The following is a 14,854-nucleotide window of genomic DNA, read 5'->3' as shown; positions in this document are numbered from 1 at the left end:
TACGAAAAAAAAACAACAACAAAAAGAGTGTGTGAAAGTCTTTGAGAAGTAGCAAGGAGCACGCATGCGTCTTGAACAGAAGTCACGTCTAGTGTCGTCAAAATCATATTGATACATGTTATTACATTTCTTGTCCTATCAAATCTTAAATGTGTCAAAACTTATATCATATTCAACTACTTCTATATACGTACTGTACATAATAAATCTTTGATCTTACATATACCATCCTTAAACTTTGCATAAATCGAACATATGCGTTGGCTAGTGGTGACACGAGGTTTTGTAGTAAGTTATCGTCTTATCTACTGGTGATATAGTTTGTTAATTACGAAGATTAATATTTGTATTTCTTAGTTTGTGATGTTAAAATTTCATAATGATCGGATAGAAACAAGAAATGAGGACTAAAGTTACTACTTAATGGTTAACGATACCAATTCTTTTTTATACAGTATTGTAAAGAAACGTCAACTTAATTGTAAGAAACAAAAAACACAGGATTCGTGCTTTTTATATTATTGCTATGATGTAGGATTCAAGACTTAGTCAGTTTATAATTTGGAAATGATATAAATGTCATTATAGATTGGTTGGAAAGTGTTTTTATTTGCCTAAGATTTTAGTCAGTTTATAGTTTTTTTTTTTTTTTGACAAACAGTCAGTTTATAGTTAAGATCCGAAATTAAAAAGAAAAACGAAATAATTAGTCAATTTTCTTGATTTCTGCTTGTCATTTCAAAACAAACTCTCATGTTAATTTGAAATTAATAAGTCAAGAGACTTTAATTAGAACACCGATACTGAAAAGCTGATGGACACGCCACGAACACATCACAACTTTAATTGTGTAACTAACGCACTTGTTCTTTATTTTATTTCCAACATTAATATTAATAAGTTCTAACCAAAGTAAAACCCAACAAACCCACCTCTTAATCAACGAGTAAGTCCAAAATTTTAATTGCAAAATTGTATTCATCGTGTGTGGTCACGCCTCTTCCATAAACCATTATTACCTCTCTTATTATTATTTTTTACTTTCTTCTGCGTAAAAGATAGATGATGCGACATGAAGCAGTGGATGCGTGATGTGAGCTTATATGGTCCCTTAACTCACTCGACGTGTGGAGGCCAACTCTTAGACCATCTCCCCTCAAATAACCCACTTGGGTTACTCAAATCTTAATTAATTATAAAATTAATACTAAACTAACTAAAACAATTCATTTAGAAACTTAAACAAAATCAATCATCAACTAGAATAATTTACTTAGGTTGCCCATTTATTTAAATATTAAATTTTTACATAAAATATAAAATAATAAAATATTACAAATTTAGGAATATTAAGCATAAATTTAAAATAAGAAATATTAAACATATTATACATAATTCGGAAGAAGATTTATTGATGGGTTGCACCAAAATTTTGCCAAATATGCTCAATCAAGTCTTTTTTCAAACGATCATGCATTTGTGGATCATGAACGTCATTTCGAATGCCCATCAAATTATGTAGTTTCTTTGTCTATCTGTATAATACGATAGATCAACATGAGAAGTTCGGCTTCTTTCGCCGTGATGGAACTCCGTTGGATAGTAGAAATTGTATTCATGTCGTTCGTGTTTTGCAGGATAATGCATGCTCTCATTATTTTTCTTATTTTTCTTTATCCTAAAAAGTGTGGGATTCTTCACGATTGCAAATCAAGCTTGCAAGACTCCAAATGCACGCTCTACATCTTTACGACATGCTTCTTGACATTGAGCAAAGAGTTTAGCTTTTCGGCCACATGGTAGTGTAATTGATTGGATGAAAGTTGCCTATTTGGGATAAATACCGTCAGTGAGGTAGTACGCCATTTCGTATTGATGTCCATTGACAACGTATGAAACTCTTGGAGCTCGGCCCTCTAAGATATCATCAAACACCGGTGAGCAGTCCAAAACATTGATATCATTTAACGTACCCGGTGGTCCGAAAAATGCGTGCCAAATCCATAAATCTTGGGATGCCACTGCCTCTAGTACGATTGTCGGTTTTCCAGATCCACGTGAATATTGTCCTTTCCATGCAGTTGGACAATTCTTCCACTCCCAATGCATACAATCTATGCTCCCCACCATTCCAGGGAAACCGCGTTGTTCTCCAATATTCAATAATCTTTGGAGGTCTTCCGCTGTAGGTCGTCTGAGATAAACGTCTCCAAGTTGCAAGACTCCAAAGGCACACTCTACATCTTTACGACATGCTTCTTGACATTGAGTAAAGAGTTTAGCTTTTCGGCCACATGGTAGTGTAATTGATTGGATGAAAGTTGCCCATTTGGGATAAATATCGTCAGTGAGGTAGTACGCCATTTCGTATTGATTTCCATTGACAACATATGAAACTCTTGGAGCTCGGCCCTCTAAGATATCATCAAGAACCGGTGAGCGGTCCAAAACATTGATATCATTTAACGTACCCGGTGGTCCGAAAAATGTGTGTCAAATCCATAAATCTTGAGATGCCACTGCCTCTAGTACGATTGTCGGTTTTCTAGATCCACGTGAATATTGTCCTTTCCATGCAGTTAGACAATTCTTCCACTCCCAATGCATACAATCTATGCTCCCCACCATTCCGGGGAAACCGCGTTGTTCTCCAATATTCAGTAATCTTTGGAGGTCTTCCGCTGTAGGTCATCTGAGATAAACGTCTCCAAATAGATGGATAACTCCGTCTACAAAATTTTTAAGGCATTTGTGTGCGGTTGTTTCAGCTAGTCGTAAATATTCATCCACCGCATCTGCCGAACATCCGTATGCCATCATACGTATAGCTGCAGAACATTTTTGAAGTGCAGAAAGACCGAGCCTTCCAGTAGCATATCGTCTTTGTCTGAAGTACGGGACTCCATTCTCAATAGTACTGACTATGCGTTCGAACAATGGTTTGTTCATTCTAAAGCGACGGCGGAACTTAGCGTGAGTGTAAGTCGAATTCTCACCAAAATAATCATTCCATAGCCGAGTGTGGCCTTCTTCGCGGTCTCTATTTATGTGCAATCGTCGGAATATTGGAGCTGGTGGTTCTTCCTTTTGAGTGTAGTTGTACTGAATCCCTTCCACTATACTATCAACTTCCTCCTCTACCATTTGATCAACCTCATGATCAGAACTCCAATTAGACATTATTAGTCAAATTGGTTTAGTTGTGAGGCTTATTAGAAGTTGGGTTATCTTTTTTTTAAGGTTTATGGAAACCTGTTAGTTTGGTAATGGAAATATTTAACAAGAAGAAATGAGAACAAGAAATGAGAAGATAAATGTTTGTTCTGTTTTAGAGAGGAGAAAATGGAAAAAAGAATTGATCAGAAGCGCAAATGAAATTGAACATGAACCTTCAATATATAGAACTTACAAACACAATCAATACTCATTCATGGGTTACAAAAACAAATACAACAACCCAAAACACATTCACGGGTTGCAAACAGTCTGTTCAACAAACAAAAGCCGACCACACTTAAACAAAAGAGACACCCGTGAATGGCACTAAAAACCAACCAACACATTCACGGTTCCAAACAGAACACATCAATACAAAAAAAAAAGACAGCTTTTATTCGCTTGACTACCAACATGTTTCACTTTAGATGGCAACGAGACAGCTACATATGTCATCCCAAAACCTGAAACAAAAGAGAACACAAGTTAAACAATAGTTTAACAAGACTTAAACGATAGTTAAACAAAAGAAGAACACAAGTTAAACAATATTTAAACAAGACTTAATCGGGTGTTAGTTCTTAAACATAAATGTTTGTCAACATTTGATCAACAAGTTTGTCTCTAAGTAGGACTTCAGCAGATGTTAGTTCACCCTTGTTAAGCAGGCTGTCTAGCAATCTCATTTTGCCGTGCCTCTCTTTAGCCGCCTGTTCTTGATCCTTCATTGCTATTATCTTATCCAACTTACTGACAGAACCATCATCCACATCAATACTAACTGCATGTTTGTTTCCTTTTTTCTTGGCAGCTTTAACCCTCGGAGGCCTCATCTCGTCTCCACCATTGCTCGAAGGAGCTGAGAAATCTCCTTCAAAAGCAAGCTTAGTACGCTTATAGCTACATTCTTCATGTCATTCTGTGATCCATTTCTGATCATTCTTCAGTTCTCTCCAACAATGTCCAAGCATAAACGGCTTGTTCATGTCATTCTTGTAAAACTCATACGCCACGCTCACAACATCATCTTCTGATTGTCCACTCTTCCTTCTTGTACTCGCTTGTGAGTAACACCCAACAAACTTATTGACTTGGTGGTTTATCTTACTCCACCTTGCCTTACATTGTGAAGGCCCTCTTGCGTTTGAACCAGTTCCTCCATCATGAGCTTTGTAATAGTCTGCAACCCTCTTCCAGAAACTTTGTAGCCGCTGGTCGTTGCTCACCACTGGATCTTTGCTTGTGTTTAACCAAGCACTTATGAGATGAACATCCTCCTCTGCACTCTACCGCTTCCTACTTCCTCTGCCTCCATCTTCATCAATCTCATCTGCTGTAACCTCGATACAATCTTCAGATTCAGATGTAGGGGTTATGTTAAGAGGCTGTGAAGAGAACCCAGGGCTAAAGTTTGAAGGCTGAGAAGAGAATTGATTAGTAAACTGAATAGGCTGAGAGGATTGGGTGGAAATAGGAGGAATAGGATTATCAGAACAGTTGGAGTCTTTTTGAGAATTCAAAAGATCAACAAAACTTTGATCCCAAAAACGATAAGGGTTTCTAGGATCTATTGCTTGTGTTAGTGTAAGCTAAGAGTTTAGGTTTGTGAAAACGAAAGAGTTTGGAGAGATAAACGTTAAGAGTTTGGGTTAGTGTTTAACAATGGTCGTTTATATAGACCTCAAGGTTTATGTGAGCTTTAATACTAAAGGTTAGACAAATAGAATAAAGGTTTATTTAACTAAAGACTAATGTGTGTTTTAGTACTAAAGAGATATACTTTTTAGTATATCTCTATGAATAGACCGATTGAAACACTTTTCGGTAAATCTTCTTGGGTAAAAGTTTTCAAAAAGCTGATCTTTAAAGTCAATACTAAATTCAAACTCAATCATATAGGTTTTGGAAAATTTTACACACAAACTCAAACTCAAACAATTAATCAAATAAGACAACAACACATGTGGAAAATATGAAATCGAAAATCAAACTCAACCACGTGATCAAACAGCATAACAACACAAGGAATAAATTTAAGACACACACGGTTTTGGAAAATTTTAAACCCTTGAGCAAATTTTTAAACACACATGGTTCATCATGATATATCATGGTTTTTAGGTGTTTTTAGCTATGATATAAGTCTTATTTATAGAGTCTTTTTGGTATTTTTAGACTCTTTTGAGTCTTTATAGGATTTAGCATGGTTGGGAGCATAATGGAGCTAAATAGGAAGATTTGGAGCTTAATCAAGCATTGAGGCTGAGTTACGAAGTTGAAAGGCGAATTCAGAAGTCAGCATCGATCGATGCTAGTGATGGTGTCGATCGATGCATCATCCAACAGAAGAATCGGAAGTTTTCCCACAAGTTTTGAAGATTTACAAATCTGCCCCAAAGTTTTCCATATTTGCATCATTGGTCCCTGGACGCGTTTTAGGAATATAAATAGGTTTTTTGTGGTCATTGTTTAGACCTAACCTTTATTTTTCCCTGCAACTTTTGAGAGAGAACCCTGAGAGATTTTTAGAGAGCTTTTGGAGAGAAGATTCAGAACTCCTTTTTCTTCTTCTTTTAATCTCTTAATGCTATCTATTTTATTCATGATTTGTGTTCTTACAATTATGTCTGAGTAGATTTGCTTGTTAGGTTTAGGGTTTCTCATTAGGGATTTCATGGATTGTTAGATCTGTTATTATTTAGTATTCATTATCTTTCTTGTTCTTCACCATAGGTTGTTCTTATTGCTAGATCTTTGATTAATCATCTGGATTTAGATCTTAGGATTATTGATTGATATGAGAATATAATTGATTTTCCTGACAAAAACCTTTGGTGAGCAAAATTACTTCTTGCAAAGAGATTTGATTTAGTAATTTTCTGAACTTATCTAAACCTGATTTTAAAGCTGATTTTTAACCTTGAATTTTGCAAAGAGATTTGGATTTTCTGGTTTTAAATTTAGATAATATTTGCAGTGAGAACTGATTTATTTTACAATTGTGTTTAGAGTTCAAGAACAGTGCTTAATTGTTGAATCCTGCTTGCTTAATTAATTGATCTGATTTTCCATGATTTCCTGAGAATTTCCCTAGACCTAGCGTTTTTAATTCCTGAATTTACAACACTTCTTAATCCTGTTTTTGCATTCTTTTTAAATTAATATTTTGATTTAGCATAATTAAAAGATTATTAAATCTATTGTGTGAATCTAGAGTCTTTGTGGATTCGATCCCTAAGTACTACAATTGATCTCTTAATTTGAGAGAGTAGCTCACGGTTAAATTTGAGCATATCAAATTTTGGCGCCGTTGCCGGGGACTTTTTTGATTCACCATTAGATTAAAGTCTTTGATTTTGTCTAGATTTTTATTTTTCTGTTTTACTTCCACGCTTTTGTTTCTTTTCTCTTGTGTGTTTCAGGTACATGTCTAAGCCTATCACTAGGAAAAGTCCTACAGGTCGTATTGTGAAGCTTACAAACCAAGAGTTAGGACAACTAGAGCGTGAAAACACAAAAGCAGCCAAGTCAGTGAAGATGGTCAAAACACTCATATTGAGACCTGATGAGGCTGGAGTTTTGAGGGATCAAGAGGGTCATGTGCGCAACGAACAAGGCCAAAAACTTGATGTTGAAGGCTGGGTTATTCAGGAAGAACTCGTCATGGTTCAGGATGATGCACATGGTGTCGAGCGACGCAACGATGGCATCGATCGACGCAACCAGGAAGGCATCGACCGACCCGTCATTGGCATCGATCGATGCAATGCTAGAGCCTTGGAAGGTCACAATCAGGCTAGACGGGATAACAATGGAGAGCTTGTCAAGACTCTTGCGGACTTCAACATACCAGACTTGTTCTATGAGAACCGCTCCGCAATTGTCCATCCTCCATTCCAAAGGAATGATTTTGAGTTCAAGTCTGCCTACTTTTCTCTTGTTGGACAAAGGCCATTCCAGAACCTGCCACATTAGAAGCCTCTAGACCATATTGAGCACTTTGAGGATATAGTCACAAGCATCAAGGCCAATGGAGTGACAGAGGACTATCTCTACTGCAAGCTCTTCCCCTACTCTCTTGCTGGGGAAGCTTCTCATTGGCTAAGGCAAATTAAACCGGAATCTCTAAAGACCTGGAATGACATCAAGGTGGCATTCTTGAACTATTTCTATGATGATGCAATGTCAGATGAGCTGAGGATTAAGCTCTCCACCTTTAGACAAGGACTTGCTGAATCTTACAAAGCTGCTTAGGTGAGGTTCAAAGCATACCAGAGAGACTGTCCGCATCATGGGTTCTCAGAGGTGCAGCTGATTACTATCTTCTTCAGCGGGATTGATTGGAGGTATCAGATGGCTTTGGATGCTGCTAGTAATGGGAACTTCAAGACAAGGTATCCAGATGAAGCTGAATAGTTGATTGAAAGGCTAGCATCAAGCAACAGTACCAAGAATGCAGACCTAGAGTGGAAAAGAGCACATGAAGGTCATGATTCAAATCAGTTTGCTGTAGTGAATACTAAGTTGGATACAGTCCACAATCTTCTTATAGGAAAGAAGTCTGTCCATTTTGCTGAAGATGTTGAGACTTTTGAGACAAAGCCAGAGATTACAGAAGATGTCAACTATGTGTATGGAGCTGGGTATCAAAATCAGAGATTTGGTCAGAAGAATTCCTTCACAGGAAATCCAAACAGCAACTTCACTAGGAACTACGGTTCTTCTTCTTACCAACCCCTCCCTCCACCCAATTCAGAGAGCAAGATGGAATCAATGATTGGACAGATTTTGGAAGGTCAACAGAAGTTAACAGTAGACTTCAATGGGAAGATTGATTCTGTATACACTGAGCTTACTGGGAAGTTTGATGCATTAAACACTCATGTCAAGAAGCTGGAGAATCAAGTGATTCAGACTGCTGGGTCTGTTAAAAGATAAGAGGAATTTCTTTCTGGAAGAGCAGAGTCTAACCCCAAGCATGCTTGTAATGCAATTTTGGTAAAGGAAGGAGACGACAATAATACGGTTGCAGAGCTTGCATCGACCGATATGCAGCAGCATCGATCGACGCAACTATCATCAAGCATCGATCGATGCTCAGTCAATATCGATCGACAACCCCCACGCACAGCTCCGGTTTCTGCTCAAGTTCCACCTGCTTCAGAGCAAGCTTATAGGCCTAAGGTTCCTTTTCCTAAGCTTAGGAGATCTAAGCAGGAGCTTGAGGAAGCTAGATGCAAGGCTATGATGGACAAGGTGATAATTGAGATGCCTTTGATTGATTCAGTCAAGTTTTCTCATGGGATTAAGCGGTATGTGAAGAGAATGATTACTAATGGTTTGAGTCCTGAGGAAGGAGCTTTGCTAACCAAGGATGTCAGCTCAATTCTGTTGAATCAGCCTCCACAGAAGAAGAAAGAGAGGAAAGAGAAAGTTGTTGTATATGAGAAAGTGAGTGCAATAATTCAGAGTAGAGTTGCAGAGAAGTTACCAGATCCTGAAAGTTTTGTGTTAGATTGCTCTATCTCCACATGAAGGTTTTCTCACTCTCTTTGTGATCTCGGCTCTAATATCAATTTAATGCCACATTCTGTTGTTGTGAGACTTAGGATGACAGATTTCAAGCCAACTAAGATCTCTCTTATCTTAGCTGATCGATCTAGAAGGATTCCTGAAGGTGTCTTAGAAGATGTTCCGATTCTGATTGGAGATTGCATGATTCCCACTGATTTTGTGGTGTTGGAATATGACAAAGAGCCTAGTGATCCTCTCATTTTAGGACGTTCTTTCTTGGCTACAGCTGGTGCTATTATTGATGTTAAGAAGGGACACATATCTCTGAATGTGGATGATTTGGTCATGAACTTTGAGATGGACAAGCTGAAAAGAGCTCCTACTATTGATGGTTAGACATTTTTTGTGGAAATTGCTTCTGATGATGATCCAATCATAGAGCTTCATGGAGACATTACTGCTGGATATGTCAAAGAGTTGGAGACTGTTGAGAAAGTGAGTAAGCAAGCTGTTAAGTTTGAAGATTGGAGTGGAGACCATCTAATTAGTACTAGAGACCATGATGAGGTTCTGATCCATGACAAGTCGCTGGTAGATGATGTTTTTATTATGGAAACACGAATTGCTGAGTAAAATTGCAGAATCGTTGAAGAAACACGAGTTGCAGGCTTAGCATCGATCGATGCAGTTGTAGCATTGATCGATACACCTCCACGAGAACGTCCAGACTTGTCAAAAACCAAGAATTCTCGAGCTGATTCCTTAGCTGCAAGTCTTAGACCGGTTGTAAAGCTGAAATCTCACCATTCTACAGTCAAGAACCCACAGGTAAGGCCAAAGTATGCATCTCCTTCTCCTAAACCTTCTCTTATCATCAATAAGAATTTCAAAGGTACAAAAACTGTTTTGCAGTTAACCAAGCCATGAGATTATCGTAAAGCGCTTGTTTCTTCTGTTGATGATTTTGCAGGACATAAAAGAAGCAAACCCGTCCCTAAATCCCACCCAGGTCATGTTCCTCACATCCTTGGTAAATCTCATGCACCTAAAGCTTATACACCACCTTGGATGAAGAGGACATTCTCTCAGAAGCATTCATTTCCATGTTCTGATCCACCGAATGCCTGAAATCTGACACAGTCAAGCTAATGACTGAAAACAAGCGCTTAGTGGGAGGCAACCCACTGGTAGGTTTTTCTTTTTCCTTTCTCTTTTGATTTATTTTTATTCGCCAATCTCTTACTTGATAACACTGGGGACAGTGTTGTTTAAGTCTGGGAGAGGCAGTTACTAACTATGTTTTTGTTTTTGAAAAAGAAAAATTATTTTATTGAGTCAAAATTTTTGTTGGGAACTATGATTTTTCTTTTTAGTGTACTTCCTTGGTTGATTAATGCTGCAGATTGAATCCACTAATCCGACTAATGGAAAATCCAATGGATGACCAGTAAACCAGAGACATCTAAATTTCCAACTGAATCCACCAAAGCCTGAGGTAATTTCTGCACTTTTCTTTTACCTCATCAAGGAGATTGATGTTCATAGAGCTTGACTCCTTGTTCATACCGGACAAGTAAGATCTTCAAAAGAAAATGGTACTCCTTTCCCTTATTAAAGTTTGAAATATTTTTCCTGAGAGCTTTGTTAAAAAAAAAGAAAAAAAAAAAGATGAGATGATTTTGATCAGTTTAGAGAGGTAGGTAGATTACCTGTGACCTCATTATTCTACTCTTGAGTCAAATGATTACACAAAGCTTGGAAGCAAGGGGTAGTAAATTACCAATGACCCCATTATTCGCGTACAACTTTGAGAAAAAAAGAATAGTAAAAAAAAACAGCAAAGCAAAGCTCAAAGGAGGATAAGCATAAAATAAGTCTAGGGGAGAGGAAGACTACCACATGTTGTAAAAAGATATATCTTTCTGGTTTTGGAATTGTATGGGAATGAGTCTAGAAGGTTCTTGACATTAATCAAATTGATGAGACCCACCGATGAAGGCTTAATGGAGGAAGTAGTGGAATTTGGTTTGAATTTCGGATGTTATGAATGTCAACGGAGATGTACATGGTGGTTCAATTTGGATTTACCTGCTAAGCATATGGATAATGGTTTAGATCATCATGGTTTTACTTTAAAAAGAAAAAGAGTTTATGCGTTTTCAAACTTCTTTCACAGGTCTAAGTTTATGTTTTGCTTGAGTGCAAGCAAAGGCTAAGTCTAGGGGAGTTGATATATCATGGTTTTTAGGTGTTTTTATCCATGATATAAGTCTTATTTATAGAGTCTTTTTGGTAATTTTAGAGTCTTTTGAATCTTTATAGGATTTAGCATGGATGAGAGCATAATGGAGCTAAATAGGAAGATTTGGAGCTTAATCAAGCATTGAGGCTGAGTTACAAAGTTGAGAGGCGAATTAAGAAGTCAGCATCGATCGATGCTAGTGATGGTGTCGATTGATGCATCATCCAACAGAAGAATCGGAAGTTTTCCCACAAGTTTTGAAGATTTACAAATCTGCCCCAAAATTTTCCATATTTGCATCATTGGTCCCTGGACGTGTTTTAGGAATATAAATAGGTTTTTTATAGTCATTGTTTAGACCTAAGCTTTATTTTTCCCTGCAACTTTTGAGAGAGAATCCTGAGAGATTTTTAGAGAGCTTTTGGAGAGAAGATTCAGAACTCCTTTTTCTTCTTCTTTTAATCTCTTAATGTTATCTATTTTATTCATGATTTGTGTTCTTACAATTATGTCGGAGTAGATTTGCTTGTTAGGTTTAGGGTTTCTCATTAGGGATTTCATGGATTGTTAGATCTGTTATTATTTAGCATTCATTATCTTTCTTGTTCTTCACCATAGGTTGTTCTTATTGCTAGATCTTTGATTAATCATCTGGATTTAGATCTTAGGATTATTGATTGATATGAGAATATAATTGATTTTCCTGACAAAAACCTTTGGTGAGCAAAATTACTTCTTGCAAAGAGATTTGATTTAGTAATTTTCTGAACTTATCTAAACCTAATTTTAAAGCTGATTTTTAACCTTGAATTTTGCAAAGAGATTTGGATTTTCTGATTTTAAATTTAGATAATATTTGCAGTGAGAACTGATTTATTTTACAATTGTGTTTAGAGTTCAAGAACGGTGCTTAATTGTTGAATCCTGCTTGCTTAATTAATTGATCTGATTTTCCATGATTTCCTGAGAATTTCTATAGACCTAGCGTTTTTAATTCCTGAATTTACAACACTTCTTAATTCTATTTTTGCATTCTTTTTAAATTAATATTTTGATTTAGCATAATTAAAAGATTATTAAATCTATTGTGTGAATCTAGAGTCTTTGTGGATTTGATCCATAAGTACTATAATTGATCTCTTAATTTGAGAGAGTAGCTCAGGGTTAAATTTGAGCATATCACATCACTTATCAAATACAAAAACACACGGTTTGATGTTCAATTATTTTTACCGAACATCAAACATTATCATCATCAAATACAAACATAACACTTCAAGACAAAGACAAACTTAACACTTCAATCATTCTTACAATCTATAACACATAGAAAAATATTACACTTAATATAAAAAATCTACACATTCATCACAAACACAAAATCAAACAAAACCAAACAACAACAATGAAAGCTAGAGTAGCATACCTTTACAAGTAAGAGAACCCAACCGTGTGTCTACTTCACCTTAACCAATCTTCACCATTTATCAGCTACACACAGTTTATGAAGCACCTTGCACAAAACATGACAACCGGATCAACATTGATCACACAATTACTTATACAAGACATAAACTAAAACATTGTACTCCTAATATTGAGAACAACACAAGGATTCAATCAACAATCTATAACAAAACAGACAAACATAAGATAACAAGAACATAAAAATGTACTAATTCTTGAAAAAATTATCAGACAATAACTCGATTAAAACATAAAGACAATCACCCTCCAAAAAAATTCTCAAAACCGATTGAACATCAAACTAATCTCATAATCTATGCCTAATTTGTCAAATCGAAATAAAACATTTACCAACCTAACAATCAATCGATTAATTTGAAACCCTAACTATTATAGACAACCAAAGATTAATTTCAAATACATTCAATAAATCGGAAAGGAGAAGACGAACCTTCTATCTCCGATTCGGTAGCCAATGGACCTCACCGTTCCCTGTAGGCCACCAGAAGAATCCTCCACCGTCGTTGTCCCACTAAAAGGAACCGCCGCTGTTGGTAGCCGTGAGAACCGAACCGTCAACTCTCACGATTGAGCCGATCTGGAAGTCATCGTCTCCGGGTGACCAACTATCCTCCAGTATAAGTCGGAAAAATCAAACCCATGAACGGAAATCCATTGATTTTTCCGATTCGATCGTTTGTCTTCTGCGAGAGAGAAGAGAGAGTTTTGTCTTCTATGAGAGAGAAGAGAGAGTTTTGTCTTCTATGAGAGAGAAGAGAGAGACAGTCGAGAGAAAGACAGATCAAATGGAAAAGAAAAAAAAAACCTTTTATATTTTCGCTCCAACCAACCATATGATGCCACGTAGCGTTCTTAGATCGTTGCTAAAAATTGCTTCCCGTAACAACGATCCTCATCTTCGTGGACCCAAATTGGGTTGTTTAATATTGTTTTGGACCTCAAAAATATGAGTATTTATGAGAGTACCCATGAGTGGAGATGCTTTTAGTGACTTCAGAGGGGTTATATATGAACCTATATCTTATAATTCTTAAAAGAGTGGGCTCCTTTTTCCTGACAGCAACAGAGAAATTAGATTCTGATCTCACGGACGGTCACGATGATATGATGGATTGTGTTCACGAGCCCATGACACGACTCATGATGCTTCATCAGTTCTCCACTGTGAGTGACTTCACACACTATTATAGTCAAATTTTATGATGATCAAATTTACAAAAAAAAACATTGCTTAAACCTATTCTTGATTTCATGTCCCTCAACTGTGATTGGTATCGAATAGTTTATTTTTTTTTCCATTAAGTTGTTATAATGGAAAACAGTCACAACTCACACAAAAATGCAAGTAAACAGTAATCAAATCCATAAAAGGTAATTGAAACTTTTAGGCAAATGTAGAAATTTTTGTATTAAAAAAATTATGAAAGTGTGGTAATGTTTACAATAATGGTTTCGATAAAGTATACGGAATCACAACTCATTAGAACAGCTTGTCAAAAAATAAGATCGCAACTTTGATTAGTAATACAATTTGAGGCGTTCAAAAAATCAAAAGTGAACCCATTTCTTGATTTCTAGTCGAATGAATGAACGGATGGAAGATCCAACCAACATGCATGTTTACATCAGTAATTTTGGATCCGAAAGAATGAATGATCTATTTTACTACAGTAATCTTCCAGATTGAGCATCCAACCATGGAGTGATGTTTTTTAACAAAAAAAAACCATGGAGTGATGTTTGATTGAAGAGAAAATGATACTTTCTATTTTATATTCAAAATGGTATTTTTTCTGTTTTACAAGAGTGTCACTTTGACACATTTCACACAAATTAAAAAAAAATATTAAGTGTTTAATAGGTTAATTTAGCTATAGAGTAAAGGTAAAACTAGGAAATCTAATGTAAAAAATGCATTAGAAATATAAAATGATGCATTGAAAATATAAAATGACACTCTTTGTATAACAAAAAAAATTATAAACTAACACTCTTTTTGAAACAGAGGGAGTATATACAAGTGCTTTGTACATTTTTTTAAAGTACTTTTTTTAATCACCAAAAAAATAAATTACTATTCCCTCTGTTTTAATTAAATATATTTTTATTTAAATATTATTTTGGATTTTTGATAAGTATTACTTTAGATTTTCAATGTAAATTTTGTATAAAATAACTAATTTAATCTAAAATACATAGAAAATACCCACAATCAATTTGAATTTAAAAGTATTAGAAAAATTTAAACATATTTTATAAGTTTGTGTGAAAATATCAAAATGATACTTATTATGAAAGAGAGAGAGAGTGAGAGAGTGTCAAATAAAAATGGCTAAAATAACAAAAAGTAATGCGTTACTAGTATATTAACAATAGGTTATATACGAATTTTGA

The 14,854-nt window shown here is 35.9% G+C and overlaps 2 protein-coding genes and 1 non-coding gene across 3 annotated transcripts; all 3 read right to left on the bottom strand.

Annotated features, from left to right (window-relative positions):
• Nucleotides 1-1,827: 1,827 nt before the first annotated feature.
• On the bottom strand, nucleotides 1,828-2,364 carry LOC104706547 (uncharacterized). Its single transcript, XM_010422747.2, has one exon. It carries the CDS (start codon nucleotides 2,362-2,364, stop codon nucleotides 1,828-1,830), a length of 537 nt encoding a protein of 178 aa, XP_010421049.2.
• A 324-nt stretch (nucleotides 2,365-2,688) lies between these two features.
• Nucleotides 2,689-3,180, bottom strand: LOC104706534 (uncharacterized). The gene has a single exon (XM_010422738.1). It carries the CDS (start codon nucleotides 3,178-3,180, stop codon nucleotides 2,689-2,691), a length of 492 nt encoding a protein of 163 aa, XP_010421040.1.
• Nucleotides 3,181-7,407: 4,227 nt separating this feature from the next.
• LOC147949729 (small nucleolar RNA R71) lies at nucleotides 7,408-7,514 on the bottom strand. The gene has a single exon (XR_015565545.1). It is a non-coding gene; the product is annotated as a small nucleolar RNA R71 (small nucleolar RNA).
• Nucleotides 7,515-14,854: the final 7,340 nt, after the last annotated feature.

This window comes from Camelina sativa, chromosome 1 (genome assembly GCF_030686135.1).
Source record: "Camelina sativa cultivar CO46 ecotype springtype chromosome 1, ASM3068613v1".
NCBI lineage: Eukaryota > Viridiplantae > Streptophyta > Magnoliopsida > Brassicales > Brassicaceae > Camelina > Camelina sativa.
Note: the sequence above shows the minus strand (reverse complement) of the source record. Positions and strands in the feature narration are given on the sequence as shown.

What these genes read in the sequence shown, in the direction of transcription:
- LOC104706547 (XM_010422747.2), bottom strand. Translation starts at nt 2,364, where the DNA reads ATGGCGTACTACCTCACTGACGATATTTATCCCAAATGGGCAACTTTC.
- LOC104706534 (XM_010422738.1), bottom strand. Translation starts at nt 3,180, where the DNA reads ATGTCTAATTGGAGTTCTGATCATGAGGTTGATCAAATGGTAGAGGAG.